General features: G+C 35.9%; 2 protein-coding genes across 2 annotated transcripts in view; one reads left to right on the top strand and one right to left on the bottom strand.

The window, feature by feature from the left end:
- Positions 1-1,236, bottom strand: part of LOC107741371 (protein FAM222A) — a 28,203-nt gene extending 26,967 nt beyond the window's left edge. Inside the window, exon 1 of the mRNA XM_016554077.1 lies at positions 925-1,236. The gene's annotated coding sequence lies outside the window, so the exon portion shown is untranslated. The remainder of the gene's footprint in view (positions 1-924) is intronic.
- Positions 1,237-3,534: 2,298 nt separating this feature from the next.
- The window catches only part of LOC107741366 (ankyrin repeat and LEM domain-containing protein 2), a 20,639-nt gene continuing 7,272 nt past the window's right edge, over positions 3,535-16,901 (top strand). The window contains 10 exon segments of the mRNA XM_074560184.1: positions 3,535-3,540; positions 5,194-5,571; positions 5,617-5,671; positions 6,070-6,291; positions 9,037-9,225; positions 11,038-11,160; positions 11,232-11,295; positions 12,294-12,478; positions 14,688-14,794; positions 15,844-15,980. Of these exon segments, the coding sequence (XP_074416285.1) occupies positions 5,204-5,571; positions 5,617-5,671; positions 6,070-6,291; positions 9,037-9,225; positions 11,038-11,160; positions 11,232-11,295; positions 12,294-12,478; positions 14,688-14,794; positions 15,844-15,980 (1,450 nt within the window). The 5' untranslated portion in view covers positions 3,535-3,540; positions 5,194-5,203.

The following is a 16,901-nucleotide window of genomic DNA, read 5'->3' as shown; positions in this document are numbered from 1 at the left end:
AGATCATGTGACACTGAAGACTGGAGTAATGATGCTGAAAATACAGCTGCGCATCACAGAAATACATTACAATTTACACATTCAAATAGAAAACAATGATTTAAGTAAAAAAAAAAAATCAGAATTGTACTGTTTTTGCTGTACTTTGGATCAAATAAATGTAGGCTTGGTCAGCAGTAGAGACTTCTTTAAAAAAATATAACTGTTCAGATATATTATAGATATATATATAAATAAGAGAGAGAGAGAGAGAGAGAGATAAACACACACATGAGTGTATGGGTGGGTGAGTGAATGAGTGTGTGTGTGTGTTTTACAGCCTCCAATAATAGACATCAAAGCGCCGCCACACACACACACACACACCAGTCAGCTGACATCAGAGACACCGCTCGCGCGCCTCCGTCAACATGCGTTCAATTCACCACAAACCTCCATTTACCTCAGCAGTATTTATTCACCTCAGCAGTCACCTCAGTATTTATTCACCTCAGCAGTCACCTCAGTATTTATTCACCTCAGCAGTCACCTCAGTATTTATTCACCTCAGCAGTCACCTCAGTATTTATTCACCTCAGCAGTCACCTCAGTATTTATTCACCTCAGCAGTCACCTCAGTATTTATTCACCTCAGCAGTCACCTCAGTATTTATTCACTTCAGCATTCACCTCAGTATTTATCCACCTCAGCATTTATTCACTTCAGCATTTACCTCAGTATTTATTCACCTCAGTATTTATTCACCTCAGTAAGTTATTCACCTCAGTAAGTTATTCACCTCAGTATTTATTCACCTCAGTATTTATTCACCTCAGTAAGTTATTCACCTCAGCTGAGGAGAAAGAAATGCAAATGAAGCTGTAGAACGAGATGAAGCTCATCATCAAGTAACGTTAGACAAGACAGAAGCGAATCATATTTACCACGAACTGACGCTCCGCGCGCTTTAAAACCATCCGATCCCAGCAGAATCATCGATATCCCAGCGATCACGAATCCGTTAAACCTCCACGAAGCCCTCCGGCAGCTCGGTGCGACGGGACTGAAGTTCATCTTCCGACGGAGATGAAGAGCAGCGCCGCCTTCATCATCATCGCCGATAAACGCACCTGCTTCACGCTCCATCCGCGACGCAATCCATCCGTCAGCCGAAAAACGCCAACCATCGCCTGAAGATCAAATCCAGCTGATAAATGAATTACAAAAACCCCGAACGCAGGAAGTTTTCTGTTTTATAAAGTGAGTTTGTGTGTAACATGAGAAGAGACGCGAGCCCAAACTCTCCTCCTCAGCAGTCACCTCAGTATTTATTCACCTCAGCATTCACCTCAGTATTTATTCACCTCAGCAGTCACCTCAGTATTTATTCACTTCAGCATTCACCTCAGTATTTATTCACCTCAGCAGTCACCTCAGTATTTATTCACCTCAGCAGTCACCTCAGTATTTATTCACTTCAGCATTCACCTCAGTATTTATTCACCTCAGCAGTCACCTCAGTATTTATTCACTTCAGCATTCACCTCAGTATTTATCCACCTCAGCATTTATTCACTTCAGCATTTACCTCAGTATTTATTCACCTCAGTAAGTTATTCACCTCAGTATTTATTCACCTCAGTAAGTTATTCACCTCAGTATTTATTCACCTCAGTAAGTTATTCACCTCAGCTGAGGAGAAAGAAATGCAAATGAAGCTGTAGAACGAGATGAAGCTCATCATCAAGTAACGTTAGACAAGACAGAAGCGAATCATATTTACCACGAACTGACGCTCCGCGCGCTTTAAAACCATCCGATCCCAGCAGAATCATCGATATCCCAGCGATCACGAATCCGTTAAACCTCCACGAAGCCCTCCGGCAGCTCGGTGCGACGGGACTGAAGTTCATCTTCCGACGGAGATGAAGAGCAGCGCCGCCTTCATCATCATCGCCGATAAACGCACCTGCTTCACGCTCCATCCGCGACGCAATCCATCCGTCAGCCGAAAAACGCCAACCATCGCCTGAAGATCAAATCCAGCTGATAAATGAATTACAAAAACCCCGAACGCAGGAAGTTTTCTGTTTTATAAAGTGAGTTTGTGTGTAACATCAGAAGAGACGCGAGCCCAAACTCTCCTCAGCGTTCTCTTCTTCTGATCTCACGCTCAAGCGACGCGACGCTCTATCAGTCCGCTAACGGAAGCCAAACCAATCACACGACAGACGCCGTGCGTTCCGACCAATCATTAGCGAGAGAGGGCGGGGCAGAGAATGACGCCTTCGGTCCTGCAGAGAGTTCGCGGAAAATCTTAAAGGCGCAGCGCAGTCATGTGCGTTCCGATTCAACTGCTATTTAACCACTTTGACGTTATAATGATTAATTAGATAATTTATTATCTCTCTCTCCTTCATCTTTCTCCCGTTCTTATCAGGGGTCCGCACAGCCGATCTGACAAATAGATAATTTATAATAATAATTTAATTTGGTTTCCACAGTAAGTTGCTTTACATAAAAATGTTTTAAAAAGTATAAAATATCACAACAGATGCATAGAATACATAGATAAAATAAATAAATAAAATATTATAATTATATCTGTATAAATGTATTTATTTATATAAATAAATTATATATTATTATATACGTATTTATTTTCACTTTTGGATTTTCCCTGTATTTCATGAATAAATATGTGTAACATAACTGTTCTGTGTTGCATAATTCTTTACTGTGAAATCTGAATGAAAATCATGTTTGATACCAGGTTGTGACAACTTAACCTTAAACCCATATAGTGTGACAACATGCCCCGACAGGTCTCAATATGTGTACATCAAATGAATTATGAACTTTTCCCTTCGTTTGATGCCTCATTGGAAAATAATGACTATCTCCATGAAGAATGGCTTTGATATTGCAATTACTAAAAACCAGCAAGGGAAGAAAACAGTTCAGATGCTTTAAACTCAAAAGCAGTTTAAACGCAACATATGAGAGACATATAACAACTAAATTAAGAGAAATATTTACTTAAAGATTGTAAATGTAACGATTAGTCCACTGAAGGCGAGTTTAAGATGAACCCAAGTGCAGCTTTATTCCAAAGTAGTGATGTTCGGTTCTTGAACGAAGTAAGCGGTCGAGCCGGTTCACAAATCGAACTGAATCGAACTTTAGTTCCGGGTTGATGACGCAGGACGCACAGCCGAAGTAGCACGTCCAACTCAAAAAGAACCGAATGAGCCGATTCAACCAGCTGTCGAAGTTTAGGTGCGAAACTTTTAGGAATCTTATCCAAGTTGTAGGCTAGTCAATATTGCTCAGTCAGTCGTATCTGAGGATCCGCGAATGGAATAAACTCCATTAAGTGAATTACATGGCAATAATCAGCAATATGCGTTCACACAAATAACTTTATGTTTGAATGTTTCAATATGCGTTGACACAAATGACTTATTTGAATTTTTCATTGATACAACATGGCACTGAGTTGTTAGAAAAGAAATGCGTAGAGACGTTATTGCTCGATGACGTCACCAACCGATTAATCGGTTTTTTTGAACCGGTTCAATGAGCCGATCTGTCCGAAAAGAACCGGTTCGCGGAAATGAATCGGACTTTGCATCACTATTCCAAAGTAATCCAAACATCAAAACAAACGAAGAAAGACTTGACTTGAACAGACTTGACTAACCAGACAGCAGGCTACAACATTAATACTCGACAGGAGATAATGAGGCAACATGAGGGCTATTTATCTCAAACATTACAGGTCACATTACAAGAAACAACCAATGAGAGACAGGACACATGACAAGACAACCAATGGCAGGATAACAAGAGGGCAAGGGAATAACGTGACAGAACAAGGACCATGACTAAACAACAACAAAAAAAAAGACATGAAAACATGAACATGAAACAAAACCCCAAAACCCCCGTTACACTAAAACACACAACTAAATTACTAAAATTTAACTAAAATTAAAATGACAACAGAAAACACAAATAAAAACAGATTTTAAGAACTATAGCCTAATGGTATCTCAATTAGGATATAATAAAATAACACTAGTTTCAGGGGAGTTTTGGTAATTTAGTGTAAAGGTAAATCTTTTACATTTTTTAAAAATCTGTTTTTATCTGACTTGCAGCACCTGGATATAGCCTACTAATCAATGTGCAATCGTGTATTTTTTTATTAATTTTTTTTTTTATCTATTTACAATTAAAAATGCTCATTGCATGCATGCAGTATGCTAAAATCAGATGTGTTCAGGCATAGACATAATAGTTATTTATTATGTGTTCAGGCATGTGCGCGGTCAGCCTGTCTCTGCGCGGTGGCGCCCTCTGCCGGATCGCGCAGCGCATGCGCAGTTAGTGATGGGAATTCCGATTTTGACCTATGTCTGGTATGTTTGCACAAATATAATTAAATTATTCAAAGTAATTAAACTAAACCATTAAAAAAAAATTTTAACTATACGATGCTTCGTAATAGATTTGTTAAACCACACTATAATTCAGATTTACACAATTCAAATCATTTTGTCATATTTATGGCTCCATAAACCTTTCCAAAATACCATACACTTATATCTTTTTTGTATAAAAACCAAAAACCTAATTTATGTAAAAACATTATTACTGAACGTTATTACCCAGATTGCACAGGTAGCCAACGATGTCTGCTAAAAACCAAAAAAAAAAAAACTTGCCCCTTTTAGACTTGCACTCTATTCATTTGCTAACTGGTTGTTTTCTTTAAAGTGCCTCTATTATGGATAATGAAAGGTTCATATTTTGGTTTTGGGAGTCCTAGCAACAGGTTGACATGCATGCAAGGTTAAAACACACTTTCATTGTCTTATAATATGCATTTATTTGTACCTTATTTGCTCAACGACTCCCAAACGATTCGCTCAACGATTAATTTTCCCAAACCTCTCCTTTGCGTGACGCTAATCTGCGCTGATTGGTCCGATGACTAAGTCTGGTTGTACACCATCGTATTGCTCTATTCTTTATCATAACTCCAAGTAATAACAACGACAAACATTCACTATTCATCGACACATTTCTAGACAATTTGCTAGATTCTGATTGCTTCCGTTGTGCTCATTTGTAAGTCGCTTTGGATAAAAGCGTCTGCTAAATGACTAACTGTAAATGTAAGTGTTGTTTGTGATTGTGGTGTGCAGGAGTTGGGTTATGGAGGCGGTTCTGAAGCGACTGCAGACGCTGACCGCAGATCAGCTGAGAGACGAGCTCACCGGCGCCGGACTCAGATGCAGCCCGGTCACAGCCACCACCAGGAGCCTCTTTGAGAAGAAGCTGGCTCGAACTCTTCTGGGGGAGGCCGCGGTGCATTCTGGGAGCTCACTTCCTGCGGAGGAGCTCCAGCAGCCAATCAGTGAGCAGAACCGAGAGGAAGTGACCGGTGAAGCTGAAACCCCAGAGCCGCAGACGGAGAGTCCGTGTGTTTATTACGGCGTGTGTCCTGAGCCAGACGACCCAGCGGCTGAAGAAGGTCTGTGTCAGTGCTGGAAACAGTACTAAAAAATTGTACTTAAGTAAAAGTATTGCTACTTAAAGCTGCTTTCTGATTTGAGTGGCACTGGTAGGAATTCAAGGGAATTCGAGCATGCTGCCGCGTCATTTCTAGAGCACGACCGATATGTTTTTTTTTTTTAAAGGCCGATACCGATATTAGTAAATAAAAAAAAGACCGATATCGATATATCGGCCGATATTCTTTGTGTGTATATTATAGTACAGTACCAGTCAAAAGTCAAAAAACTTTTGGCATAAACAGAATATATACAAATAAACACATTTTATGCAATGATAACTCAAATGTGGTGATCAAACACTTATAATGATGTGCCTGAAGACCTATATTGTTTCATATCGTCATGTGACCGCGATGACATTGAGACTCTCGCGATACCACGATATTGATAATATCATTACATCCCTAGAATATACAGTAGATTCAATTTTTCTGACTGGATTGTGTGATTCTGTCAGTGTTTTCTGCTCTAGACATGTTGCCTGTTAAGATGGCTTGTGTGAAGTGTGTCTTGTGTTGCTGATGGATTCTGTGTTCAGAGCGCTCGGTGAGTTCAGACGCTGTGAACCTGGAGAAGGCCAATGAGTTTAAGAGTCCTCGAACCCAAGATCTGACGGCCAAACTGCGCAAAACTGTGGAGAGAGGAGACGAGGAGGCGTTCAGAGAGCTGGTCTGGGGAAATCCACGATATCTCATCGGATCCGGTGACAATCCCACTATCGTGCAGGTGCGCTTGTCCTCTACAGGTGCTACGATGTTTCTGAAAGAAGTCTCTCCTGCTCACCAGGGCTGCTTTTATTTGATCAAAAATACAGTAAAAATAGTGAAATATTATTATGATACGAACAGTTGTTTTCTATGTGAATATCTGTTAAACTGTAATTTATTCCTGTGATGCGCAGCTGTATTTTCAGCATCATTACGCCAGTCTTCAGTGTCACATGATCTTCAGAAATCATTCTAATATGCTGATTTGCTGCTCAAGAAACATTTCTGAAACAACAACTTTTATTATTATTATTAGTAATAGTAGTAGTAATGATGATAATTAATAGTTTACTTTATATATAACTATTGTTATATTAATATTATAATAACAAATTTATGTTTTTAATTTAAAAAATATAATATTTTTAAACAAATTAAATTGCTATCAAAATAAGTTCTATTCCCACAAAAAGTATAATAATGATAATTTTAATAATAGTTTTAAAATGAATAACAATTTTAATTATTATTATTATTAGTAGTAGTAGTAGTAGTAGTAATGATAATAATTAATAATTTACATTATATATAACTACTATTACATTAACATTATATAATATAATATTATATAATTTTTTTTTTATTTAAAAAGTTACATTTAAATTATTTCTATTAAAATGATTATAATTGCAATTTCTGTCAGCACGCAAAGTATAATAATGATCATTTTAATAAAAACAATTTTATAAATTAATATAAAATTTTATTATTATTAGTATTAGTATTTCTGATTATTACAAGGTGTCCGCGGGGTCTTAAAAAGTATTAAAAGTTGATAAATCAATTTAGAGAAAATTAAGGCCCTTAAAAACTATTAAAAAGTCTTAAATTAAATTTTGTATCATGCTTTCATTATGACAGTTACCATCCGCTCCCGCAAACATTCTAATATTGTATATAATATCCGCGCATCAGGAAGCCGCTGTCAATATGTTAAATCGCTTTTGAATGAGCGCTCGCTGTCGCAGTTCACTTTCGATTTCGCGATAATTGCGCGCTCTGTGTAAAGAGCGCGCATCTTACGATATAAGATATTTGTCAATGAGCTCAGGATCTGTTGAGCAGCAAATCCTCCAACATCTTGTCAGTCGTCTCTCCTTACTCTCAACAAACATGTATTTTAGGGATGGAAATGACATGTTTTGATATTTGCTACTTTGGGCTTGGGATGCACAATTAAAATGATGTAATAGTTGTGATCGTTATTTTACCTTCCATGATCATTCAGACACGATCAGGTGCAGTATTACGTCTGCATCAAATCAAGCACTCCGTAATCACAGGTAAACTGTCTGATCAGTCAGGTGTTTGTCATGAGAAGTGCTCCACAAAACTATGGTTTGCAGACAGTTATAAGTGTTGATGTGACAAATACGTCTTTTGAATATACTGTGTAAATACTAGGGCTGGGTAAAAAATATCGATATTAATCGATTCGCATTTTTACGGAACGATATCGATTCTTAAATCCCAAGAATCGATTAGTCTAGCCTGTTTTCAATTAATGGACGGAACATTGAAGGGCACTTTCCCATCCAATATATCCTTCGTTGAATAAACATGAGCACTGCACGTTTCAAAATCATAACACGGCGGGGGTGTTTTATATGAATGTATCTCTGAAGGGAATTGACTGTCTTCAGAAAAGTTTCGATGGCATTTTCATTTGATCTGATAAAGAAGCGTTCATGAGCGGAGCTGCTTTGATTACAGCCGTTACTGGAGAAACCGCTAGTTTTATCACTCTAAAAGCGCCTCCTGCTGGCAGAGAATGAGTTTTCATTTTAAATAAGCCCGTCTCCAGCAACATTTCCAGTTTTTGTTGTTTGTTCAATTTTTTTGTTTTCTGCAGCGACTCGGAGCACTTTTCATACCCTTTTTTCTGGCTGAAGCGCATTTGTTTCAATCTATAAGAATAATCAGCCTACACTACCAGTCAAAAGTTTTTGAACAGTAAGATTTTTAAAGGGGTTATTTTTTATTTTATTTTTTTTTAATTCTCTTCTGCTCACCAAGGCTGCATTTATTTGATCCAAAGTACAGCAAAAACAGTAAAATGTTGAAATATTTTTACTATTTAAAATTGCTTTCTATTTGAATAGATTTTAAAATGTAATTTATTCCTGTGATCATACATAGGTAAATTTTCAGCATCATTACTCCAGTCTTCAGTGTCACATGATCTTCAGAAATCATTCTAATATGCTGATTTGCTGATTATCAATATTTAAAACAGTTGAGTACATTTTTTTTTCAGGATTCTTTGATGAATAGAAAGATCCAAAGATCAGCATTTATCTGAAATAAAAAGCTTTTGTAACATTATACACTATTCCATTCAGTATAATTTTTATTATTTTTTTGGGAAAGAAATTATAGAAATTAATACTTTTATTTAGCAAGGATGCTTAAAATTGATCAAAAGTGATGATAAAGGCATTTATAATGTTACAAAAGATTTCTATTTCAGATAAATAGTGTTCATATCGATATCGGAATTATATCGTATCGACCGAAATGAAGAAATATATCGTGATATCAATTTTGGCCATATCGTCCAGCCCTAGATTCACTGATGAATAGAATGTTCAAAAGAACAGCATTTATTTGAAATATCTAACAACCATATTTTGTACAGTTTTAATTTTTGGTTGAACTGTTAACACGAAGCATAGTGTCCTGGTGGTTGATGTCTTGTGAGCAGGAGGGCTGCAGATATAACGTCTTGCACGTGGCGGCTAAAGAGAACCAGGCGGGCATCGCTCGTCTGCTGCTGGAGACGCTGGAGGAGCCCGAGTTCATGCGGCTCATGTATCCTAACGATAACGAGCTCATGCTGCAGCAGCGCATTCGATACATCGTCGATCTGTACCTCAACACGCCTGACAAAGCTGTGAGTGTGCTGTTAATTACATTCAATTACTGGTGTTAAACTTAGAAGTGCTATTCCTGTTGGCACACAAAGTATAATAATGATCATTTTGATAATAACAATTATAAAATTAACAACTTTTATTATTATTATTATTATTATTAGTAGTAGTAGTAGTAATGATGATAATTAATAGTTGACTTTATATGTAACTATTATTATATTAATATTATAATAACAAATTAATGTTTTTAATTTAAAAATATAATGTAATATTTTTAAATAAATTAAACTGTTTATCACAACAAATGGCCAAGCAAAGCGCATGACACTGACAAGGTACGCGATACAGTACGAGACCAAACGTTAATAACAATTTTAATTATTATTATTATTAGTAGTAGTAGTAATGAAAGTAATTAATAGTTTACATTATATGTAACTATTATAACATTAACATTATATAATATAATATGATATATTGTTTTTATGTGTAAAAATGTAAAATTTTTAAATAAATTAAATTTCTATTAAAATTATTATAATTACAATTTCTGTTAGCATGCAAAGTATAATAATGATCATTTTAATAAAAACAATTTTATAAATTAATATTAAATTTATTATTAGTATTAGTGATATTAATTAATAGTTTACTTTATATGTAACTATTAATATTATAATAGTAAATTACTTTTTTTATTTACCTATAAATTTAATTATTGCTATTGAAATTACTATCATTACAATTTCTATCGGCACGCAAAGTGTAATAATGATAATTTTAATAAGAACAATTAATATCAAATTTTATTATTAATAGTATTAGTGATCATTAACGTAATTATTGCTATAATTTCTATTGGCAAAGTATAATAATGATCATTTTAATAATAATAACAAACAAGCATAATAAGGAATTATTATTATATTAAGAAAATTAATTGTTATTTAAATATAATAATTTTAAAAATAATAACATTATTATTGTATTATTATTTTAAATATTACTGTTATTGTCATTATCATTAGTAGTAGTAGTCAACAGTATGCAACCGCATAGCAACACCTTAGCAACCGACCTGGGTACCTTAGCAACCACATAGCAACACCTTAGCAACTACCCAGATTATCCTAGCAACCGCATAGCAACACCTTAGCAACCACCCCGGGCACCCTAGCAACCGCATAGCAACACCCTAGCAAACGACCTGGGTTCCTTAGCAACCGCATAGCAACACCTTAGCAACTACCCAGAGTATCCTAGCAAACACATAGCAACACCCTAGCAACCACCCCGGGCACCCTATCAATCGCATAGCAACACCCTAGCAACCACCCTGGGTACCACCCCAAGTACCCTAGCAACCACATAGAAACACCCTAGCAACCACCCTGGGTACCCTAGCAACCGCATAGCAACACCTTAGCAACCACCCCAAGTACCCTAGCAACAGCCTAGTAACCACCCCAGGTACCCTTGCAACCACCCCAAGTACCCTAGCAACACCCTAGAAACCACCCCAGGTACCCTAGCAACTTCATAGCAACACCTTTTTCTAATAGACTGTATTGCCTTCAAAACATTCAGACTTTAATCTTTCAAACTATTTCAAACTGAAAACCGTCAAACTTTTAAAACTTTTTTTTTTTACTTTCTGGTCTGGCTTTCTCAAGCCAACTTCAAAGTTTCTCTCGACAAACTTTTTTATCTAGTTGTTTTTATCATTAGTAGTAGTAGTAGTCATAGTAAAAAGCAGTGAACGGCGTGCATGCACATATATCCTGCTGACAGACCTGTTCTCCGTATCTGAGATGTGATGTTCTTCGCAGAGCAACGAGACGCCGCTGCACTTCGCGTGTAAGTTTGGATGTCCGGAGGTGGTGGATGTTCTGTGTTCACATCCGAGCATCGACAAACACTGCAGGAACAAATACGACCAGAAACCGTCCGCTGTAAGAACCTGACCCGTCTTAAACATGTCTTACTCTCATTCCTGAAATAACGGCTCGCGCTTTTTCTGCAGGTGACCTGTGAGCGCAAAAACAAGAGCAAGGAGGTGAAGCAGAGGATCATGGAGTATTTGGAAGGTCTGTTTCCATCATGACGCTCGAGCAGTGTTGGGGAAAGTTACTTTTGAAAGTAATGCATTACAATGTTGCGTTATGTTACTACGTAATTATGTTAATGCGTTACGTTACTTTTGAGTTACTTTTTAAATCTGGGCAGGGCTTGCTTGTTTGTTTTTAATATAAAAAGTTATTATTTTACGAATGTAAAAGCCCTTTCTCACCAAAAGTAAAGTGAATGCGCCTCAGGCTGAAGGAAATGTAAATTCTCGTCTGTACAGTAGAGGGCGCCGCTCAAACTAATCACATGAAGAATATGACGCAGGAAAAGAAAGTTCAACACTATTCAACAATAACACAAATCAAACACAAATGTGTCATTTTTGATTATTAGTATGATTGAATTGGATCATCGAAGGTCAGTAGCAAAGACACTGGTTAATAAAATGGGATTAAATACATAAGTGATATTTGTTTTATTTAACTTAATTAATTATTGCAGGTTTGTATAATATTCTGAGTTGTATAAAACACTGAATGTGTTTGTGTGCAGTGAGATGAGCAAACACATGTTCATATTTAGTCTAGAACTACAGTAAGATCATGTTCACACACAACGCTCTGCACTTACTCCTGATTTCTGTCACCATGGCAACACCAGAGCTGTCACTCAATACATGGAAACAAAGTAACGAGTTACTTATTTGAAAAATAGCTCAGATATTTCCTTCTAAATTAAAAAGTAATGCGTTACGTTACTAGTTACTTAAAAAAAGTAATCTGATGACGTAACTCGCGTTACTTGTAATGCGTTACGTTACTAGTTACTTTAAAAAGTAATCTGATGACGTAACTCGCGTTGCTTGTAATGTGTTACATTACTAGTTACTTTAAAAAGTAATCTGATTACGTAGCTCGTGTTACTTGTAATGCGTTACCCCCAACACTGCGCTCGAGTGCTGTCAGTTCGCTGATGTAGGATGTGTTTGACTGCTGTGTTGTTGGTGTTTTTGTCACAGACAGATTTTATGTGCCATTGCTGCGGGCCGCAGACAACACGCTGCATCCGGTGATCGGCGCCCCCTGGTGTCTTGCATCACCGGAGTCCTGCCATCAGTTAAACAGGCCTGACAGGATGATGGAAAGTCCCAAAAACCCAATAATGACCGTCAAGGCTTTTGCTGGGCCTCTGAATTCATCAAAGGTGCTTTATACCTCTTTGAATCTCACTTGTAATTGCATAAATGTGCGGCAACAGAAATGATCATGTTCATAATTATAATAATTACAATAATTGTCTAAAATTAATTTCAGTAATAATAAAAAGTTTTTTTTTTATTAAACTATTGTTTAAATGTAAAAAATATAATGTTATTATATTTTAAAGGGGTCATATGATGCGATTTCATTTTTTCCTTTCTCTTTAGAGTGTTACAAGCTCTTGGTGCATAAAGAAGATCTGTAAATTTGCAAAGACTAAAGTCTCAAATCCCTCGCTTTTCAGACCAATGAGGTTTGTAAAAATCGACGCGTTTCAGAAGGCGGGGCATAGAGGAGAAACAATAATGTACAGTATGTGGAAAATAATGTGTTTTTTTTGCTTTAAACCGCATAAACACATTTCATTACACCAAATACACAAAATAATGTTCTTTTTAGCAGCATCATATGACCCCTTTAAATAAATTAAATTATTGTTATTAAAATGTAAACGTATAATGATGATTTTAAACAATTTAAAAATGCATAACATTAATAATTAATAAAAGATTATGATTAAATAATGTAATTTAAATATAACAATATTATTATTATCATTATTTCAAACAAGCATAATAGAGAATCATCATTATACTTTAAAAAATAAATGGTTGTTATTAAAATATTATAATGACAATTTTTGTTGGCACGCAAATTATATGAATAATAATTTTATATAATTTTAAAAATAATAATGTTAATTGTATTACTATTATTTTATTGTTGTTGTTTTTATTATTACTATTATTTCTGTTGTTATTACCATTAGTAGTAATAATAATAAAAGGATTTTTAGATATAACATTATTGTCATTATTATTACAAACAAGCATAATAAATTATTATAATTTTTAAAACCATGTGATTTATTGTTTTTAAAATTATTATATTATATTCAGTTAGAACAAAATGTATAATAATAATCATTAAAATGAATAACATTAATTTGATTATTATTATAATTAATAATTATAATATTAATATTTTTAGATATAACATTATTGTCATTATTACAGACAAGCATAAGTATAAAAGTTATTGTTTTTATAATTAAAAGAAATGCATTATTGTTATTAAAATTATTATATTACAATTTCCGTTGGCAACCAAAATATAACAATAATAATTTTAATAATAAAAATTTTAAAATCAATAATATTATTTTTATTAGTAGTAGCAATAACAATAATCTTCATCATAATTATATATATATATATATATCTGACCCTGCAGCACAAAAGCAGTCTTAAGTCGCTGGGGTATATTTGTAGCAATAGCCAACAATACATTGTATGGGTCAAAATTATACATTTTTCTTTTATGCCAAAAATCATTAGGATATTAAGTAAAGATCATGTTCCATGAAGATATTTTGTAAAGTTCCTACCGTAAATATATCAAAACTTAATGTTTGATTAGTAATATGCATTGCTAAGAACTTCATTTGAACAACTTTAAAGATGATTTTCTCAATATTTAGATTTTTTTGCACCCTCAGATTCCAGATATTCAAATAGTTGTATCTCGGCCAAATATTGTCCGATCCTAACAAACCATACATCAATGGAAAGCTTTGTGCAAATGTGCAAATACCTCAAACAAATGCATCATTCAAACACAGAAAAAATCATTAAGACATTAATTAAAGATCATGTTCCATGAAGATATTTTGTAAATTTCCTACTGTAAATATATTAAAACTTAATTTTTGATTAGTAATATGCATTGCTAAGAACTTCATTTGAACAACTTTAAAGATGATTTTCTCAATATTTAGATTTTTTTGCACCCTCAGATTCCAGATTTTCAAATAGTTGTATCTCTGCCAAATATTGTCCGATCCTAACAAACCATACATCAATGGAAAGCTTGTTTATTCAGCTTTCAGATGATGCATAAATCTCAATTTCATAAAATTGACACTTATGAGTGGTTTTGTGGTCCAGGGTCACAGATGTATAATTAATAATAAATTTTTATATAATGCCTTTTAGGACCACAATTGCTTTGCAAAGGAATAAGAGAAACAAAGAACAAAAAACGAATAGGACAGGTGTAAACTGAGAGCTGGAGGACATGTGCAAATACCTCAAACAAATGCATCATTCAAACACAGAATGGCAAATAATGAAGTTGGTGGTGTTTTCCTGCAGGCCGAGGAGTTTCACAGACTGTGGAAGACGCCGCGGCGGGAGCGAGCCGAATACTTCCATCAGATCCTGAAGACTGACTCCGAGCACGGCGCAGAGAGAGTCGGCCGGTGAGCACGCTAGTTTAATTAATTATATACTACGGGGCTGTTGAACGCTTGAATCTGATTGGCTGACGAATGTTCGAAGGTGTGCAATTATTTTCAGGGAAACGCACGGCGAACGTAGTTCCAGGCAGCTCTGACCGCATTACACGACCATATCACTCCGCCAAATGATTTCTGTTATTTCAAAGGTCAAAATCTCCAAAATCCACGACGACGACACCAACCAAACAAATCAATATAGTAAGCAATAGGATAAAAACGTTTTATTTTGTACGGAAAGCTCTCCCGCTCTCTCTCCCTCCCAGACGCACATACAGTTTGCACACACGCTAATGTTGTCAGCACTACTCTGACCATTTTATCAGTAACGTAACTTTACAACTTAAAAGCTACATGACATTTCTCAACGGCGCTGTTTGTGAAGAAAACGAACTTAAAGTTTGACTATTACTAGAGACATTGCTGCCGAACACTTTTGAGAGACTCACAGAGGTAATCTCTCTCTCTCTCTCTCATAACTTAGTTATTAACTGCATTAGTCTGCTATCAACGGCTCAAGGTTACTAGGTCTAAAATGACGTTTATAAAACATAGTTCCAGTTCTTGATTCTGATTGGTTGAGCCGCGTTCGAAGCTGTTGTAAATTACTCTACAAAGTAACATACACCTTTGTTTACGTTTGTGTGTTGCTCGGCAACCACTTTGTAGCAACCACAACTGATTCTGAGGAACTACATTGTTTGGTGGAAGAATACTGTTTTTATTAATATCATTACACTTTATTTGCTCTGTTTTATTTTGTGAAACCTCACTACGTATATGGAATAACCGTTTTATAAAAGCAATAAGCCCCGTGAAGCCGTGGTTTACAGTGAATTTATAACGGCTAAGGGGGTAACAACTAACAACGTCCCTTAGCTGTTATAAACTCACAGCTTCTTAGCTTATTGCTTTAATAATTAACTTCGGGCCGTTGAGTTATCCGCGTCGTGGCCGCATCACCACCTCGGCAGAATGCAACAGCCAATGATTCCTCCTGGCGGTGTGTGCAGAGAGCTGGCTCGTGAGATGGGACTCCCGTGGGCCGAACACTGGGCTTTCCTCGGCTGCTTCATCGATCTGTGCAGCAGCGACGGGCTGAAGATGCTGGAGGAGCACCTGAGCTTCACAGAGGACCGCTCATCCGCAGGTCAGTCTCTGAACACATCTCCTGCTCTTACTACGGCTGCCAGATGTGACCTGAAATCAAAACCTCGGTTAGTTCAACTCTTTACCTTGATTACGATTATTAAAGGATGTTTTTTTTTTTTTTTGGCCCTCATAGTTCATTAAAGGGATAGTTCACCCAAAAATGAAAATTCTGTCATTTAAACTCATTTAAAAAATTTTTTTTTTTTTTTCTTAAAAATGTTGTTGTTTTTGGGTGTGGTTGTTTTGTATCACTGCAGCTTTGAGTCCAAGACCAATTTCCTGCCAAGGACAACTCTAATGTTGTAACACCTAACTTTTTGATGCCACATAAAAATTAACGGACCACAGAGACTGATTCATTTCAGTGAGCCATGTGTATTAAAGACATGCTGTGAGTCACACATTCACATCAACAAGTCCGAACATTAGCATATAAAGTCTTCCAGAGTTGAGGAAACATCAGTTAAGTCCACCAAGTCCATCAGTTCAGACCACAAGTAGCATTTTGTCACAATGAAATCAGTCTTTAAAGTGGTAAATATGAGACCAGCAGTCCTTAAATGAAGCAAAGAAGAATCTGAATCAGCAAACAATTCACCCGTAGATGAGAGTAGATGGTTGGATGAAGACAGTTAGCCCCTTTTTGTCTAGGTCCTGTTTATATCTGTGCTGTTTCCTCTCTCATACAAGAACCCTCTGCATTTAAACAAACATACAATCAACACGTGTTTAGTGTTAACCCCTGACAGATAGCATATATTCAAACTCTACATATATACAAAACACATTTGAGAGCAAGAACAAATTGTTCCTCAAATCAGGGCACCAACAAAGGACAGCAAAGGAGAAGACGTTCCATGTGCTTAGCACTAGTGATGTTCGGTTCTTGAACGAATCGTTCTTTTGAGCCGGTTCTCAG

The sequence above is a fragment of the Sinocyclocheilus rhinocerous genome, unplaced genomic scaffold (assembly GCF_001515625.1).
Source record: "Sinocyclocheilus rhinocerous isolate Xijiao unplaced genomic scaffold, SAMN03320098_v1.1 scaffold15, whole genome shotgun sequence".
Lineage (NCBI taxonomy): Eukaryota > Metazoa > Chordata > Actinopteri > Cypriniformes > Cyprinidae > Sinocyclocheilus > Sinocyclocheilus rhinocerous.
The sequence above is the reverse complement of the archived record's forward strand: the minus strand, read 5'-3'. Positions and strand labels throughout refer to the sequence as shown.